At 51.7% G+C, this 15,409-nt stretch overlaps 1 protein-coding gene across 3 annotated transcripts in view; it reads left to right on the forward strand.

The window, feature by feature from the left end:
- Window positions 1-15,409, forward strand: part of Rfx4 (regulatory factor X4) — a 151,025-nt gene that overhangs the window by 86,726 nt on the left and 48,890 nt on the right. For all 3 annotated transcript variants that reach the window (XM_023566301.2, XM_063255504.1, XM_063255505.1), the window contains one exon: window positions 5,057-5,220. In XM_023566301.2, coding sequence (XP_023422069.2) covers window positions 5,057-5,220 — 164 coding nt within the window. The remainder of the gene's footprint in view (window positions 1-5,056; window positions 5,221-15,409) is intronic.

A 15,409-nucleotide genomic window follows, 5' to 3' on the forward strand; every position in this document is an offset into this window, starting at 1 on the left:
TGCCTGCATCCCAGGGGAGCTTTGTCCAACCCAGAGCTCACCCTCACTGTCATGTGTCACTTGCATTTGCTTAATTCCATGACATCCAAAACCTGATGATGCCACCATTGGGTGGGGAGAGAAATAAGACCCAGCTCTAAAGGGGGGGCAGGGAGGTTGCAGAATGCAGGGGGAGAGGGCAGAGCCTGGGGGAGGAGAGAGAGACAGAGACAGAGACACAGAGACAGAGACAGAAACAGAGAGAGACACAGACAGAGACAGAGAGACAGAGACAGAGAGAGACAGAGACAGAGAGAAACAGAGACAGACAGAGACACAGAGACAGAGACAGAGACAGAGAGACAGAGACACAGACAGAGAGAGACAGAGAGACAGAGACAGAGACACACAGAGACAGAGACACAGAGACAGACACAGAGACACAGACAGAGAGACAGAGACAGAGAGAAACAGAGAGACAGACAGAAACACAGACAGAAACAGAGAGAGACACAGAGAGAGACAGAGACACAGACAGAGAGAGACAGACAGAGACACAGACAGAGAGAGACAGAGAGAGACACAGACAGAGAGACAGAGACAGAGAGAAACAGAGACAGAGACACAGACAGAGAGAGACAGAGAGAGACAGAGACAGAGACACAGAGACAGAGACACAGAGACAGACACAGAGACACAGACAGAGAGAGACAGAGACAGAGAGAAACAGAGAGACAGACAGAAACACAGACAGAGAGAGACAGAGAGAGACACAGACAGAGACAGACAGAGACACAGACAGAGAGAGACAGAGAGAGACACAGACAGAGAGACAGAGACAGAGACAGAGAGACAGAGACACAGACAGAGAGAGACAGAGAGACAGACAGAGACAGAGAGACAGAGACAGAGAGAGGGAGAGAGAGAAACAGAGACAGAGAGAGACAGAGACAGAGACACAGAGACAGAGACAGAGAGACAGAGACAGAGAGAGACAGAGAGAGACAGAGACAGAGAGAAACAGAGACAGAGACAGAAACAGAGACAGACAGAGACACAGACAGAGAGACAGAGACACAGAGACAGAGACAAAGAGAGACAGAGACAGAGAGAGAGAAACAGAGACAGAGAGAGACAGAGAGACAGAGACACAGAGAGAGACAGAGACACAGACAGAGACAGAGAGACAGAGACAGCGACAGAGACAGACAGAGACACAGAAAGAGACAGAGAGACAGAGACAAAGAGAGAGACAGGCAGAGAGAGAGAGACAAAGAGAAACAGAGACAGAGACAGAGAGAGACAGAGACAGAGAGACAGAGACACAGAGACAGACAGAGACACAGAGACAGACAGAGACACAGAGACAGACAGAGACACAGAGACAGAGAGAGAGACACAGACAGAGACAGAGAGACAGTCAGAGACACAGACAGAGAGAGAGACAGAGACAGACAGAGAGAGAGAGCTCCTAAGGGGGTAGAGCCAGGCCTGCAGCCCAGGCTTGGGTTTGAGATCCGCCTCCACCGTCCAGGTCTCAGCCCCTGACCCTAGGAGCGGAGGTAAAATCGCACCCACCTGACTCACAGGGTGAGCGGCAGGAGGCGTGGTCGGACGGTGCGTCTCGTGGCTTGTAGATGGGCACACAGCGCTCGCTCTGGCCAGACTGCTGTCTGGAGAGGCCGCGCAGTTGAGTCCAGCCGGAGCTGTGACAGGGCCACCGCCTGACCCCGTAGTCGGTGCTCCTGCCCCTGCCGCGGCGACCTGCTGGTGGTTTCCAAGGTGGCCATCGGGGGGCCCTCACTCTACCAGCCCCAGAATAGCAGGAGGGTGTTTGGTCCCAGTGACCCTGACTCCCCACAGCCGAGCGGACCTCGCAATGGTCAATGAATTTGGGTGTCCCGGGGCACCCCAGCCTTATAGCTTATCTGAAGTCTTCCAGATCTGGGTGTCGGTTTAGGTGACAACTGTGCTGGCCCTGAGTCTCAGATTGTCTCTCACTTGTTCTCTGTTGGTGTCTGCACTGCAGGGGCGGCCCTGGAGGACGGGGCCCGTCTCTGCTTTGTCCCACACCCTGGCCAGCTTGCTGTGAGGCAGCTGGCAACGGCCGCTGGCTGTGTAAATGGGTGGGCTGACGGATGGGTAGGTCGGTGGGTCGGTGGGTATAAAACCCTGCCAACTTACCCCGTTGTCAGGCAAGCCTGAAGGATGTGCCCCCACGTGCGGGGCCTCCCTGGTGTTTGCTCCAGATAGCAGTGTGCACGCAAGCGTTAAAGTCACGCGGGGCTGGGTTTGAGTCCCAGATCCACTGCTGAGTAGCCTCTGACCTTGCCCAAAGCACTTACCCTCTCTGAGCCTCAGTTTCTTTGGTTATGAAAATGGGACAGAAGTAGGATGTGCATAAAAGTGAGAATGTGAAGGGTCTTGTTTGAGTTAGAGCCAGGGGCAGGGACCTGGTGCTGGTTCCAGGGACGCTTGTCCGGCCCTGCAGCGATGAGGGGACGCACCCAGCCGCAAGCCACCAGCAGTGTTTCCACATTTTATTACCGTAAACCGAACACGGCATGGGAAAGAAGAGAAAACTCGCTCAGATTTCTTGAGGAAAGCGCTTGGTACTGGGCCAAAGGAGACGGAGCTGATTGCTTAGAAGACTTAAGACAGAAAGCCCAGAAAACTTAAGGAATTATTTTCAGCTGTGGCCTCTGGGTCTCCCACTGATTATGCCTGCGGCACTGAGGAGACCCTCCTCCCGGCTGAAACACGTTTCCATTCATCCCGAGCGCACACAGTGCTGGGCTTTTTACGGAAGTCCCCTCACCCAGCCTGCAGCGAGGAAGCGCCCATCAGCTTCGTTCTGTATAGCGGCGTCCTCCGTCCTCCGCCGTCCTCCCCGCCCACCGGCCGGCCCTGCGCTGCGTCTGCCGCTTCCCTCCTGGCTCCCAAGCCTCAGGGCTGCGGCTCACCCAGGGGACCAGAACCGCTGGACGTTAAATGACCGCAGATGCAGAGAGAAGGAGGGAAGCTGGAAGACGGTGGTACACGCCCCACAGAGGCCGGCAGGTGACCGGGGGCTGCTCGGGCTCCCCGAGAGGCAGAAGGCAGACAGCTGCTGCTGGCGGCGCTCAGGTCTTCACGGAGTTGTCTCAGCCCACGCAGCAGCTGACCTCTCCCGTTTGTTTCCTGGACTTCTGTCGCGCGCTGACTGCTTCCAGAGAAAGGAGGGCTGAGGGGCGGATGGACTCGGCACACAGCGGTCCGGGAAAAGCCCCGAGTGCAGGCAGGCCCGCACAGGGCCAGCAGGAGCCAAGGCACAGCGGGGGGCCTCGGGAGGGCGGGCTCTTGGCTCAAGCAGGGCAGCCACCTCCAGGCTCAGGCCAGACCAGCGGTCAGGTGCCAGCGGTCTCAGTGACAGGGCAGAGCCACTGTGGGGGCCCTAGCCAGATGACACCCAGAAACCGAGGCCAGAGCGTCCCAAACACCTGAGGCTGTACATGGCTCTCTTGGCCTGGTGGTGACAGTGCCTCCTGGACATAAACAGCACCGATGGTGACGGAAACAGTGACCCCATGAAATATCAGCCATGGGCCACCCGGGCTGAGAGGGACTTTGTAGAAATTGGTACCAGAACCCATGTGGGAAGTGCTATTCGTGCTCCCATTTCACAGGTGAGGAAACTGAGGCTGAGAGAGTTTGCACCCTGGTTAGCAGAGGGCCAGGCTGGAACCCTGGAAGTCCATCTCTGCAGATGGCTTTTGTTTCGTTTTCTCGCTGGCTGAGACTGCGGCAGTGTTTTGATCATAACGGACCAGCAGGCCGCAGTTCAGGTCTCACAGCTTAGAGCCTGACATCCCCGCCCTCCTCTGGGTTTCTGACAGCTGTCCTCCCTGCCACCCCCCCCCAGTGCCCTGCAGGGTGCCCACACTGGCTGTGGCCGCAGGGAGGCCTGTACTCAGGCTCGTCAGCCGGGCAGGGCACCATCTCCCTGGCCAGAAGAAAACCACACCCTAAGCCTGGAGGGGCCCGAAGGATGCCGCAGGTGGCCAGGAGGGGCAGGGGCAGGAATCCAGTCAGTGGGCAGGGCAGGCGCAGGTGCAGCCTCAGGAGTGGGGCCGAAGCCCAGCTGTCACGTGAAAATCAAACCAACCTGAGTGCGAATAGTGGGAGGACAGAGGCAGACAAGTGACTGTCGACTGTGTAAGTGGGAGCAAGGGCAGCCCCTCTATCACCATGAGTATGACACGGGAGAACTCTACGGAGACCTGGCATAGAGGAGCTGCTGTGGGGAAAGCTTGCAGTAACAGCACCAGCTGCGGGCATCCCGTGGGGGAGGGGGCGGACCAGGTCACTCCCACATCAGTCAGGCTTGGAGGAGGAGCCAGAGGTGTGTGACATGGGGCTCAGGTGTGCCCACGGGAGGTGGGGGAGAGTCCAGGAGCCCCGGCAGGCCTGTTAGGGACCTCGAGGGTGACATGTTCCCCAGCCTGCAGAGGGCTTCCCCCGGCGTTAGCTACAGGGGCTCTGCACCTCCTCTCCCCCGCTTCCTGACCGCCCCTCCCACCCTCTTCCCAGCCCCCAGCCCAGGGAGGGACGGGTTGGGGAACCAAAGGCCTCCCTGCTCTGGCCATTCGCCCCCTCCCGGGGCCCCTCCGGCCTCTGTGCCAAGGGTTCCCCCCGATGGCACGGGCTGGTGGTAAATAGGAGAGGTCCACACGGCGTCCAGCCCAGCGCCACCGTCCAGCATTCTGTCACTGCTCCGTCTGGCCAGGGCGGTCAGGAAATGTGAGGCTGGGGATGTGAACAGCCCTCGTGGTTGGCAGACTTTGGGGCACACGCTGGAGGCCGGAGCAGTGGCCTTGGCACCCCTCGCCTCCCAGGCCACACCGGCCACAGGCTATGCCGGCCCCAGCCTGTTTCTCCGGCCACAGTGCCCCGGACATGTCACCAACCCCCCGGGCCTTGTGGGCCAAGTGGGGGCCCTGGGAAGCAGCAGCCACTGAGCTGCAGACCAGGTGCCCTGTTGGGGTGCCCAGCCCTAGGCTGCGCCCCGCCTAACCCAGCTTCTCTCTGCTCGGCACAGGTGCAGAGCTTCCTCCTGCACTTCTGGCAGGGCATGCCGCCCCACATGCTGCCCGTGCTGGGCTCCTCCACGGTGGTGAACATCGTCGGTGTGTGCGACTCCATCCTCTACAAGGCCATCTCCGGGGTGCTCATGCCCACCGTGCTGCAGGCGCTACCGGACAGGTGGGCACGCGCTCTCACCCCACACCCCGCCGAGCCCCGGCTCCACTTAGTGGGCACAGTGAGACCCTGTCCCTGGTCAGCCCCGTACTGGACTTTCCGGTATTTTTTTAATGGAATAAAATGTTTGTATTTTGAACCATTTGTGGGGTTCAGAGTTCCAAAGGCAGAGCAGAGCCAGAAGTCAGCCTGACCCACACGCGTTGCCCCGATGCCCGCATCTCCCCCAGAGTAGCAGTCGTGTTCTGCCCCCCCCCCCCCGACCTGACCACCGTGCACAAGTAATCAAGTCGTGTAATGCACATTCTGCACTTTGCTGTAGGACCCAAAAGATCTGCGCCGGCGACAGAGCCAAGTGCTGCCCTCTGTCCAGGGTGCTGACCGCCCGCGCCACCTTCCAGGGGCCTCCCCGGGCGGCCAGGAGGAGGACTGGGGAGCTGGACTCTGGCCAAGGCCTTCCAGGGCCTCTGCTCCGTCCCGGCAGCCTCTCTCCTTCCGGGCGTCCTTTGGGCCTGGGGCCGGGGACAGCCTGGCTGCTGCTTGCCCCCGTGGCCACAACGCCCCGCGGCTTCCTCTGCGCCCGCCTGGCCTCACCTCCAGGGATCTGTCCTTTGTAGACAAAGCCTGCAGTCAGGGTTGGCGGGTGGTTCCTGGAGAGCCCCTGGGGAGCCTGGACCTGTCTTTCCTCGGGTTGCAGGGGCGCCAGGGGCCCTAGCTCAGCCTCTCCGTCTCCACCCCATCTCTGCGTCCCCTTCTTTGGATGTTCCTCTCTGATTTTCCTTTTACGAGGACGCCCGTCCTCCAGTTCGGGCCGCCTTGTCTCATGCAGACTGATCTCAGCTGGGGCTCCATTTAGCCACGTCCATCCGCAGTTACATTTTCAAAACAGGGTCGCCTTCTCGGGCTCTGTGAGGTGTGTTTGGGGAGGGGAACTAGTCTCACACATGTGCACACACACGCACACACACACACACACGCACGCACACACACACACCCCAAGGCGCGGTGTGCGGGTAAGATAAACTCCTACAGTCGGTTCCTGAGCTCACGGATTCGTGACTTAGGCTTCTTGCTTAGTGGCGTTTTCATTTGCAGTCCTCTGTAACAAGCAAGGTTGAGTATCTCTGCACTTCCGCTCTGTGGATTCCGTGTTGGCCGATCTAGTGTGTTGGCTGCTTTGTCACTGATACCTTTTGCATTGTTCTTAGAAGCTCTCTGCTCGTTATGGACATTGACCGTCTAAGTGTAATAAGACCCGACGTAGTCTTACCTGCTCTTTGCTTTTGCCATATACAGAACGCCTGGTAAGTGTGTCGGTCTTGTTTTTATGGCGTTTGGGTTTTGTGTCCTGGTTTTAAAAGTCTTTCTTGCTCCGTCATAACGCATTTGCGCGTGGCTTCTCTCACTAGCGTCGTGCTTTATTGGTTTGCTGTTGTTTTTTGGTCGGTCCACTCTGCAGTCCCTGGTGCCAGGCGTGAAGTCCGCCTGGCTCTCCCCCGAGCTCCCTGGCGGTCTCCGGGCCGCAGGTCGGTAACCCCGTAGCCACCTCGGCGGCGTGATGCATCCTGAGCTGTGCGGCTCGTGTGTGCTCAGGCCCCCCGAGCCGCTCCGTCTCATTGCTGTCTGTCCCTCCGCGTCCCGGGTCGCTCGCTCGCTGAAGTTCACTGCTTGGAACATCGGATGCCTAGCTGAGCAGGCTCCTCCTCGTCGCATTTTTGCTAATTTTCTCTTACTGTCACATTTTATTTTCCCAGATAAACTATCTAGCATCAGTTTGTTGACTTAAATATATGTCTGCGTGTATAAATACATATGTATATGCACATATGTGAACGGGTATTTATATATCAGACTCACAACATTTATACTGTTTTAGAACACTTGGGAAAATTGTATCTTCATGGTGTTGAAAATTGAAAATTTCTTTCATGAATGCTTGTCCATTTCTTATGATCTTCTTTTGTAATCCTCAGAAATATTTTAAACATGGTTCATATTAATGTTACGCATATATTTTTGAGACAAGGTCTCCCCATGTGGTGGAGGCTGGCCTTGGACTCGTGGCGACCCTCCTGCTCCAGCCTCCCGAGGCGGCTGATGTTGGTACTTCCGATTAGATTCCTTCTTCCTTTACCTTTCTGTTGCTTTAACAGCGATCTTGGGCTGCTGGTGGTTGTGTATGTCTGTGCGTTGATACTCTGTATTTTCAGTCTGACCATGTTAAACTTAAACATCTTGCCCCTGCATTCGTTTTTACCCCTCTCCTGGGCTTCCCAGCTTGAGAATCCCGTTACCTACACACCAAAGGTAATCTGCTCTTGCCTCTCTGATTTTTGCAGCTCTGTTTTGTTTCTCTTACCGAGCTCTGGTGGCGGGTGCCTCAGGACACCTCCGGGTTCTCTGCCCTTCCACATTTCTCCGCTCAACACCGTGGAGCTGAAGGGTGACCCCTTTCACCATGTTAAGACATCACATCTTTTATTAAGTCGTGGACTGTTTTCTGAAAGATGGCTGCTGAATATTATACAAAGCCTTTTTATCATCTATAAACATGATCATTGTTTCCTACAGCTAAGCCACGCTTTCATCCCTAGAATAAACCCGGTTGAGTTGGACCGTAGAATTTTGTTTTTCTGTCACGTGCTGCCGGATTCTGTCTGCTAATGTCTGGCCCGGGGCTGCTTCCCCAGAAGGCACGGGGAGGTGGCCGCACGGCTGTCGGGGTGGTCAGCCTTCGCCAGGCGCTGCCATCAGGGCCACACTTACTCGGTACAGGGGCTGACGTGCTCTAAGCTTTAAACATTTTAAACAGCGCTGGAGTATTTTGTGTTTGAATATTACATAGAATTAGTGTTCTTTTGAAACTGTCTGACTCTAATGTTTTGTTGACATAGATCTTTGGTGTTTTTCTTCCTTGTGTCCTATAGCAATTTCTTCAAGAAACAAGGTCGTAATGTTTTTATTGGTGCGATTACTCTTTCTGCTGACCCATCTGTGCTTTTATTATACTTACTCATTTTACTCTATTCACTAACAAGTATTCATTGAACAAATATTGATTGAGTACCTTCCATGTGTCTGGCCCACTGCTGGCTGCTTGGGTTACTGTCAGTAACCAAAAAGCACTGAGCAGTCAGAAGTGTTGGCGGTAACCCCAGCACTTGGGAGGCTAAGGCAGGAGGACTGCGGTGAGTTTAAGGCCCGCCTGGACCACACAGCCAGACTTGGTCTCCACACACACACACACACACACACACATCAATGTTTAATTTTGCTTTGTTTCATCCCTATTTTTTCAGGTAAGGGTTTTCCCCTGAGCACAGCTTTAGCTTTGTCCAGGGTTTTCATATATAATACTTGAATATTGTCATTTCTACATATTTTGCAGTTTAGTTTTGGCATTCTTTTTTGTCTCAAGAATTTTGGAAGAGGGCCAGGGGTTTAGCTCAGTGGCGTAAGTGCCTACCTGGCAAGCGCGAGGTCGTGGATTCAATCCCCAGTAACAAAAGAAAAAAAAAAAAAAAAGAATTGTAAAGAGAGATTGAGCCTTCAGGATGTCGGCGCTGTTGTTTTCCGATGTGTTGTTCATTTCAGTTTGTTCCGCAGTCTGACCCGAGGCTGCCGCCCGACTGCTGCTCCCCAGGCCTTCATGTGGTTTTTCTTTGTTTCTATCTGCTGTGTGGCCAGGTTTGTGGGGGTTTCATGCATACTGGACGATACGCTCAGTTTTCAAGGTACATGCATCACGCTTACTTAATACAATCGAAATAAAAATATCCCGGTCACTGAAGGGCTCCCTCACGCCCTGTTTAGCGGATCCCCGTCCACCGCGGCCTGCTGACCTCATCGCCTGTTTCCCGCCTCTGTGGTCTTGTCTTCTCCAAAGCCCGATGCAGATGGAATTAGACAGCAGGCTGTGGAGCCCGATTTCTTTGACGTGGTGAAACCTGCATTGCCCTGAGCCTTGCCGCCTCGCTCTTGCTCAGGGCACAGTCGTATTCCGCTGTGTGGGTGGACCGACCTCAGCCCAGTCACCTGATGAAGGGCATTTATTTGCCTCTGGTTTTGGGGCTCTGATAACTAGATCTGCTGAGTTGTATATCAACTATCGAGCCGGCATTGTAACAACTTACCCCGGCCTCCAGCCTGCACCCCTAGATCCAGGGTTTCTGTGGCTCTGCACCCTCAGACACGGGGTATTGTCGGGGTTCTCTGCTTGTCGGTCTCAGCCATCCTGGAGGTCGTGCAGCTGTAGCAGATTGTGATTCTGATTTGCATTTTCTGAGTGACTGATGATGTAGACCATCCCCCCAAGTTCCGATTGGCCACCTACCTGTGCTTTGGTGAAATCGCTATTTAATTTTTTTGCGCGCTTTTGGTCACTGGGTTGTTTTTTCACTGGTGATTTTGAGTGCTCCTTGTGCGTTCCTGATGTAAGCGTGAAAAGTGTCTTCTTACAGCCTCTTTCTCGTCTTTTCACCTTAGCTGTAATGTGAGGGATGGAAATTTAGACTTTGGTGAATTGCAGTTTATCAATATTTTCTCATGCAAACTTTGCTTTTAATGTTCTCATAACTCTTTGCCAAGAAAAATAACAAACATTCCCCCATATCTGTATACATGCTCACCTAGAGGTTTAGGGGATGTCTTACAATCCACAAGTGCTTTCAGACTCATGTTGTCGCTGTGGTTTTGCTGCGTTTTCTTGAGGCAAGTGTCTGCCGGCTTCCCGAGCTGGTCGGCAGCCCCAGGACGTCCCGCAGTGAGCACGGGCTGCAGGCGTGTCCCAGTGCGCCCCGCTTGATCCTTTCTGTAAAAGGTTTTGTATAAACCTTAGGTATGAGGTTAGGGGCCAAGCTTCAGTTTCACTCCTTGCAGATCAAGGTCCAAAAATTGCGGCGCATGGTTTACAAAGCCGGCCTTTTCCTAGTGAGTCCTGTGCAGCTCTGCGGAAGGTAATTGGCCGCGTGTGTGAACCTGCCCGGACCTCAGTGTGCGCCGACCTGTGGGCCTCCACTGTCCCCAAGTCCGCATCACTTTGATTGCCATAATTTTATAGGAGGTCTCAGGCCTCTTCACTACTTTTTTTCAAAACTGTCCTTTGGCTTTGGCACATTATTTCTGTGCCATCTTGTAAATTCTGTGGAGTTTTGATGGAGATTTTATCGAATTTGTAGATAAATTTTAAGTAATTGGCATCTTGCTAATATTGAGTCTTCCAGTCCAGGAACATGGTCTGCCTCCCCTGCTCCTTGACGCCTCTCTTATTTCTTTCATTAATGTTTTATAGTTTTTAGCACATCAGTCTTGTTTAACGAGATGCTCATATTTTCCTAGATTTATTTTTAAGTATCTCATTCAAATGCTGCCTTTTTTTCAAATTCTGCTTTTTAAAAATTCAGATTACAGTTGTTTTGCCACTTTATAGAAATGTGATGTCTTTTGTTTTTGTTTTTATACTGGGAATCGAACTCAGGACCTTGCATTTGCCAGGCAGGCACTTATGCCACTGAGCTGTGTCTCTGGCCCCAACGTGATGGATTTTTGTGTGCTGGTGACATCTTGTGCAATCTTACTAAATTTGCCTATTAGTTCGGGTGGAGTTTTTCTAGGATCTTAGGGATGTTCTGTGAGTACAGACGGGTAAGGTAGCACTGGAGACCATTTTTGCTTCTGGCTTCCCCCTGAGGAGGATCTCCTCCAGCATGACGTCCCAGCCTGGGTAAGAATGGACGGTTGCATTCCCCGATCTTAAGCAGGAAGCATAAGATACGATGGATTCTAGCTGTAGGTTTTCTGTAGCTGTCCTTTTCAGATTGAGCGGGTTCCCGTTTATTTCTAGTTTGCTGAGAATTTTTATCACAAAAGGCTTTTGGATTCTGTTAGACATTTTTGTTCGGAGGGCTTTTCCACTGGAGTCTGTTCAGATGATGAATTTTGTATCATTTTATTTTCAAATCAAGTAACCTTTCTTTCCCAAAAGAAACCTACTTGATCATGACTCTTAGAAAATATATTGCTGGGTTTAAATTGCAATATTCTGTAGAGGATTTTATATCTAGGTTCGTGAAAGTTATAAGTTAGGTTTCTGCTCTTCTAATAGCTTTCTCAGTTGGGAAATCAAGACAATCCTGACCTCATAAAATGAGCTTGGAAGTGTACCCTGTCTTTTTCTGTAAGAGTTAATGTAGAATTTTGTCTAAAGTTTTGAATCCATGAGGCTAATTTTCCTCATATTTCTTTATTATCCATTTAATATCTGTAGAATCTTAATAATATTCTTTCTCATTCCTGATATGGATAATTGAGAGTTTTTTTTGAACAATATGCCTAGAATTTTATCAGTATTATTTTATGTTATATATAGATCTCTAAAATCAAAACAAAATGGCCAGGCCACGGTGGTCCACAACTGTAGTCCCAGCTGTCTGGGAGGCCAAAGCAGAAGAATTGCAAGTTCAAGCCCAGCCTGAGCAACTTAGCAAGACCCTGTCTTCGAATTAAAAAATGTTTAAAGATCTGGACGTAACAGTTTAGTGTAACGACCTGGGGCTCACCCCCAGGACTGAAAAGGAAGCGACCACCTTTCAGGCTCTCTGACTTCTTGGCTTCCTTTTTTTCTTTTCTTTTTCGATTTCATTGATTTTGTAAAAATTGATTTGGGGCTGGTTGCTCTTCTGTTAGTGTCTTTAAATGAAGGTGTAGATTACTGATTACAAATCTTCCTCCTTTCCTATAAAATGAAATTATTTACATTTCTTCTAATCATTGTTTAGCTACATCCCACAAAGTCTGACATGCTGTGTTTTCATTTCAATCTAATTCAAAACAGTTTCTCTTTTTCTTGCTGATTTTCTCTTTGGTCCATGGGTTATTTAGAAGTGTTTAATTTCCATTTATTTGGGATTGTCGAAGTATCTTTCTGTTATTAATTTCTAGTTTAATTCCCCCAGCGTCATACTGCAAGCATTATATTACATGAATTCTTTTTAGTTTGTCAAAACTTGTTGCATGCCTGGAACGTTCCCTGTGCTGTGACCGTTCTGTGACACTGGCATGGCTGTGTACTCTGCGATTACAGGTGACGTGTGCTGTAAATGTCAGGCAGCTGGTGCTAGCTGACATTCTGGTTAGGTTGTCGCTGCCCTGACACTCTGTTGATTGCATCTCTGACTTTGTGTGTGGATTTGTTTGTGGATCCTGTCTGTTTTGGCTTCGTGTATTTTGAAGCTCGCTTTGAAGCTTTGTTGTTAAATGTATACAAAGCAGGACATTGTGCCTTTTTGGCAAATCAACCTCTCTGAATAACTATCTCTGCTTTGAATCCCTGGTAATATTTCTTGTTGAGAAGTTCGTGCTGTACCAATGTGACTTCTCCAGCTCGTCCTCCTCTACGCTGCTGTCGGTACAGCCCGCCTCTCCGCCTTTTGGCTGCACCGCTCAGGCTTTGGGTCTTCAGTTAGAGCCCCTGTGCTCACCAGGGCCTCAGCAGCGGCTGCTGTAATAGATCTTGCTGTCTCTACAATAGCTGTCCGTTTCCTCAGACACAGTAAAATCAAATAAGACAAAGCAGAATAAATCTGATTGGAACAGAGCACTGACTAAAACAAAGTGATAACTTGGAGCAAAGCTAAACAGTGAGAACAACATTGGATTTCAGAAACAAGACAGAAGGGAATCCCCCGTGTTTGCCACGTTGCATGCCGTCACCCTCCCACTAGAGGCTCAGACCACTGCCTTAGTCCTGCAAAGTCAATCAAACAGCGCAAGCATTCAGTTGCTATCAACTCAGCCCGTCCTCTGAATTGCTGATCGCTTGCGGGGCGGGGTGGGGGTCGATGGAGTCTGGATTCTCAGCACATGTGGCTGTGGGCTCAGGGAAAGGCGACCTGGCTTCTCTCTGCCTGGGCCCCACCCAGTTCACTCCGTAGGGGAAGATCAGTCTAACTGTTCAGTGTGCTTCTCCCAGACCCAGCGTGGCCTCTGCTGACTCACAGGGAGGGTGGGTGGGCTGCTCTCGGGCCCCTGCCTTGCTATATATCTATAGGTAGGTAGACAGACAGACAGATAGAGATGTAGATACATGTCATGGTCAACTTGGGTTTATGTATTTTTAATTAGTTAAATATACTTTCAAATAACATACTGCTTCACACATGGCAGGTCTCTTGTATTTCCAATTTGTTACATCTTCCTTCATGTTACTGTCATTTTGCTTCAAGATATGCTTTAACCTTTTAAAGTACTATAACTGGTGTTTACTTTAGATGACGCCGCCTTAGAGTAGGGCATGAAGATGGGAAGCAGATCCTTTCTATCTGTCTTTGTTCTCGTGGTTCCTGCCGTTAATTTTTGTGGGGGAAATGTCAGTGTCTGTGTAATGGTAAATCCCTCTGGCTGCAGACTTTTCTCTAACGTTTCCTGTATTGCAGATTTGGCGGTGATTATTTCGCTTTGTTTGTCTGAAAATATTTGTCCTTCATTTTTACAGAAACTTTCCCTGGGCACTGGATTCGGATTCCGGAAGGCCCGGGACTCGGTTTGCACACGTTACAGCTTCCCCGCATTGTCTGCGGCTGGCTTGTTTGCCCTTGATCTGTTTTCCTTGCTCTGTGTGAAATGTGCTTTTCTCCTCCAGGCCCTCAGGACTTTATTTTTGGATTTCAGCAGTCCAGCCATGATGCGTCTGTGTGTCACCTCAGGGTTCTCTGAGCTCCGTGGGTCTGTACATTAAGATTTCAGTACTGTCCATAGCAATCCCGAGACATCACCTTCTCCTCAGCCCTCCTGACGGTTCCCTGGGCAGCGCGCTAGGCCCGCCCGTTGTCCTGCAGCGCCGGCAGCTCGGGCGCTGCTTGTTCTCATAGCCGAATGGGTGACTTGGTTGGGACTCGAGTCGGGTCCTGTGCGTGTCCCCTCCGCCGTGTCCACGCCGATGCTGTTGAAGGTGTCCTGCATGTCTTCCTAGCCACACCTCACGTCTCATGTGATTCTTAGAAAACTAATTCCTGCCTTGAGAGTCTTCATCCTTGCTGGCCCTGTCTCTTTCCCATGAGAGAGGCACAGGATCACCCTTGGCCATATCAGTTGTCACCGCTGTAAATCCCCACCTGAGTGTCCGCTTACGCTGGTTGCTGTGTATCGTGAGAGGAGGTTCTTTTTCTCAACTTAGTGTGTATGACGAGAAATATTTCACTTACTTCTGACACTGTTTTGCAGATGTTTTTACATGCACACACACACACACATACACACACACACACGGCATTTGCAGTCTTTCTATGAAGCTGTTGTGACACATAAATGAAATGTAGCCCCTGTTTAGAAATAGAAAACAACCAGCAAGCTGGAAGACTTAATCCAACGTATGGAAGGTGATCTTGAGGCTGAAACGACTCATCCACCTTCACCTGCAACTAAAAATAAACAGCCAGGACTCAAATATTTGCCAGTGTTTATTGATTACTATAAAATACTGGGCACCGTGGCAGGCCCCGGAACACATAAAGTAAAGCAAACAAGTTCGCTGCCCCTGCCGAGCCTGTGGTCTGTGCAGCACCGCTGTGTTAATCCGCAGTTAGATGACCAGCACGGTGACCCTGCCCTGACACACCCACCATCCACTGCCCTCCGTTAATCAGGAGCCAAAGTCATTGCCCAGACCGAGGTCCCCCTGGCACTGGTGTGTCGTGGATTCACAAGTCCAGTCGTTGGTCACCTGAGTGCCATCTGCGTGCCAGGACCTGGGCGCGATGGGGACAGCAGTGAGGATCGGAGGCCACTCTGGACCCCTTCTCTCCTGGCCTGGCCAGGCCGAGGCCGGGCTCCCAACCCCGCCTCCAACACGCCTTCTTCCCACCTTAGAAAGGCAAACTGAAATGCAGGTGAGGTGGTGACGCTGCCACTGAAAGCTGGGTCATTCTCAGCCTCGGCTTTCCCACTTCTGAGCGGTCATGGCGCGGTGGTGGTGAACAGAAACTGCCTCAGCAGAAGTCAGAGAGTGTGTGCTCGTGTGTGCACACTGCAGGGAGGGCGAGACACCAGAAGAGAAGGACGAGGACCAGGCCTGAGGTGTGAAAGCAATCCCAGTGAAAAGCAGAAGACAGCGGGCAGGGACAGGGAAGGTGGCGTCTGCAGGGCCTGGCGTGGGTGTCTCCACCGCTGACCCCGCAGCAGGCGAGGACCAAGAGCC

Source organism: Cavia porcellus, unplaced genomic scaffold, assembly GCF_034190915.1.
Source record: "Cavia porcellus strain 051 isolate PalLab524CR breed Dunkin Hartley unplaced genomic scaffold, mCavPor4.1 scaffold_8, whole genome shotgun sequence".
In the NCBI taxonomy this organism is placed as follows: Eukaryota; Metazoa; Chordata; class Mammalia; order Rodentia; family Caviidae; genus Cavia; species Cavia porcellus.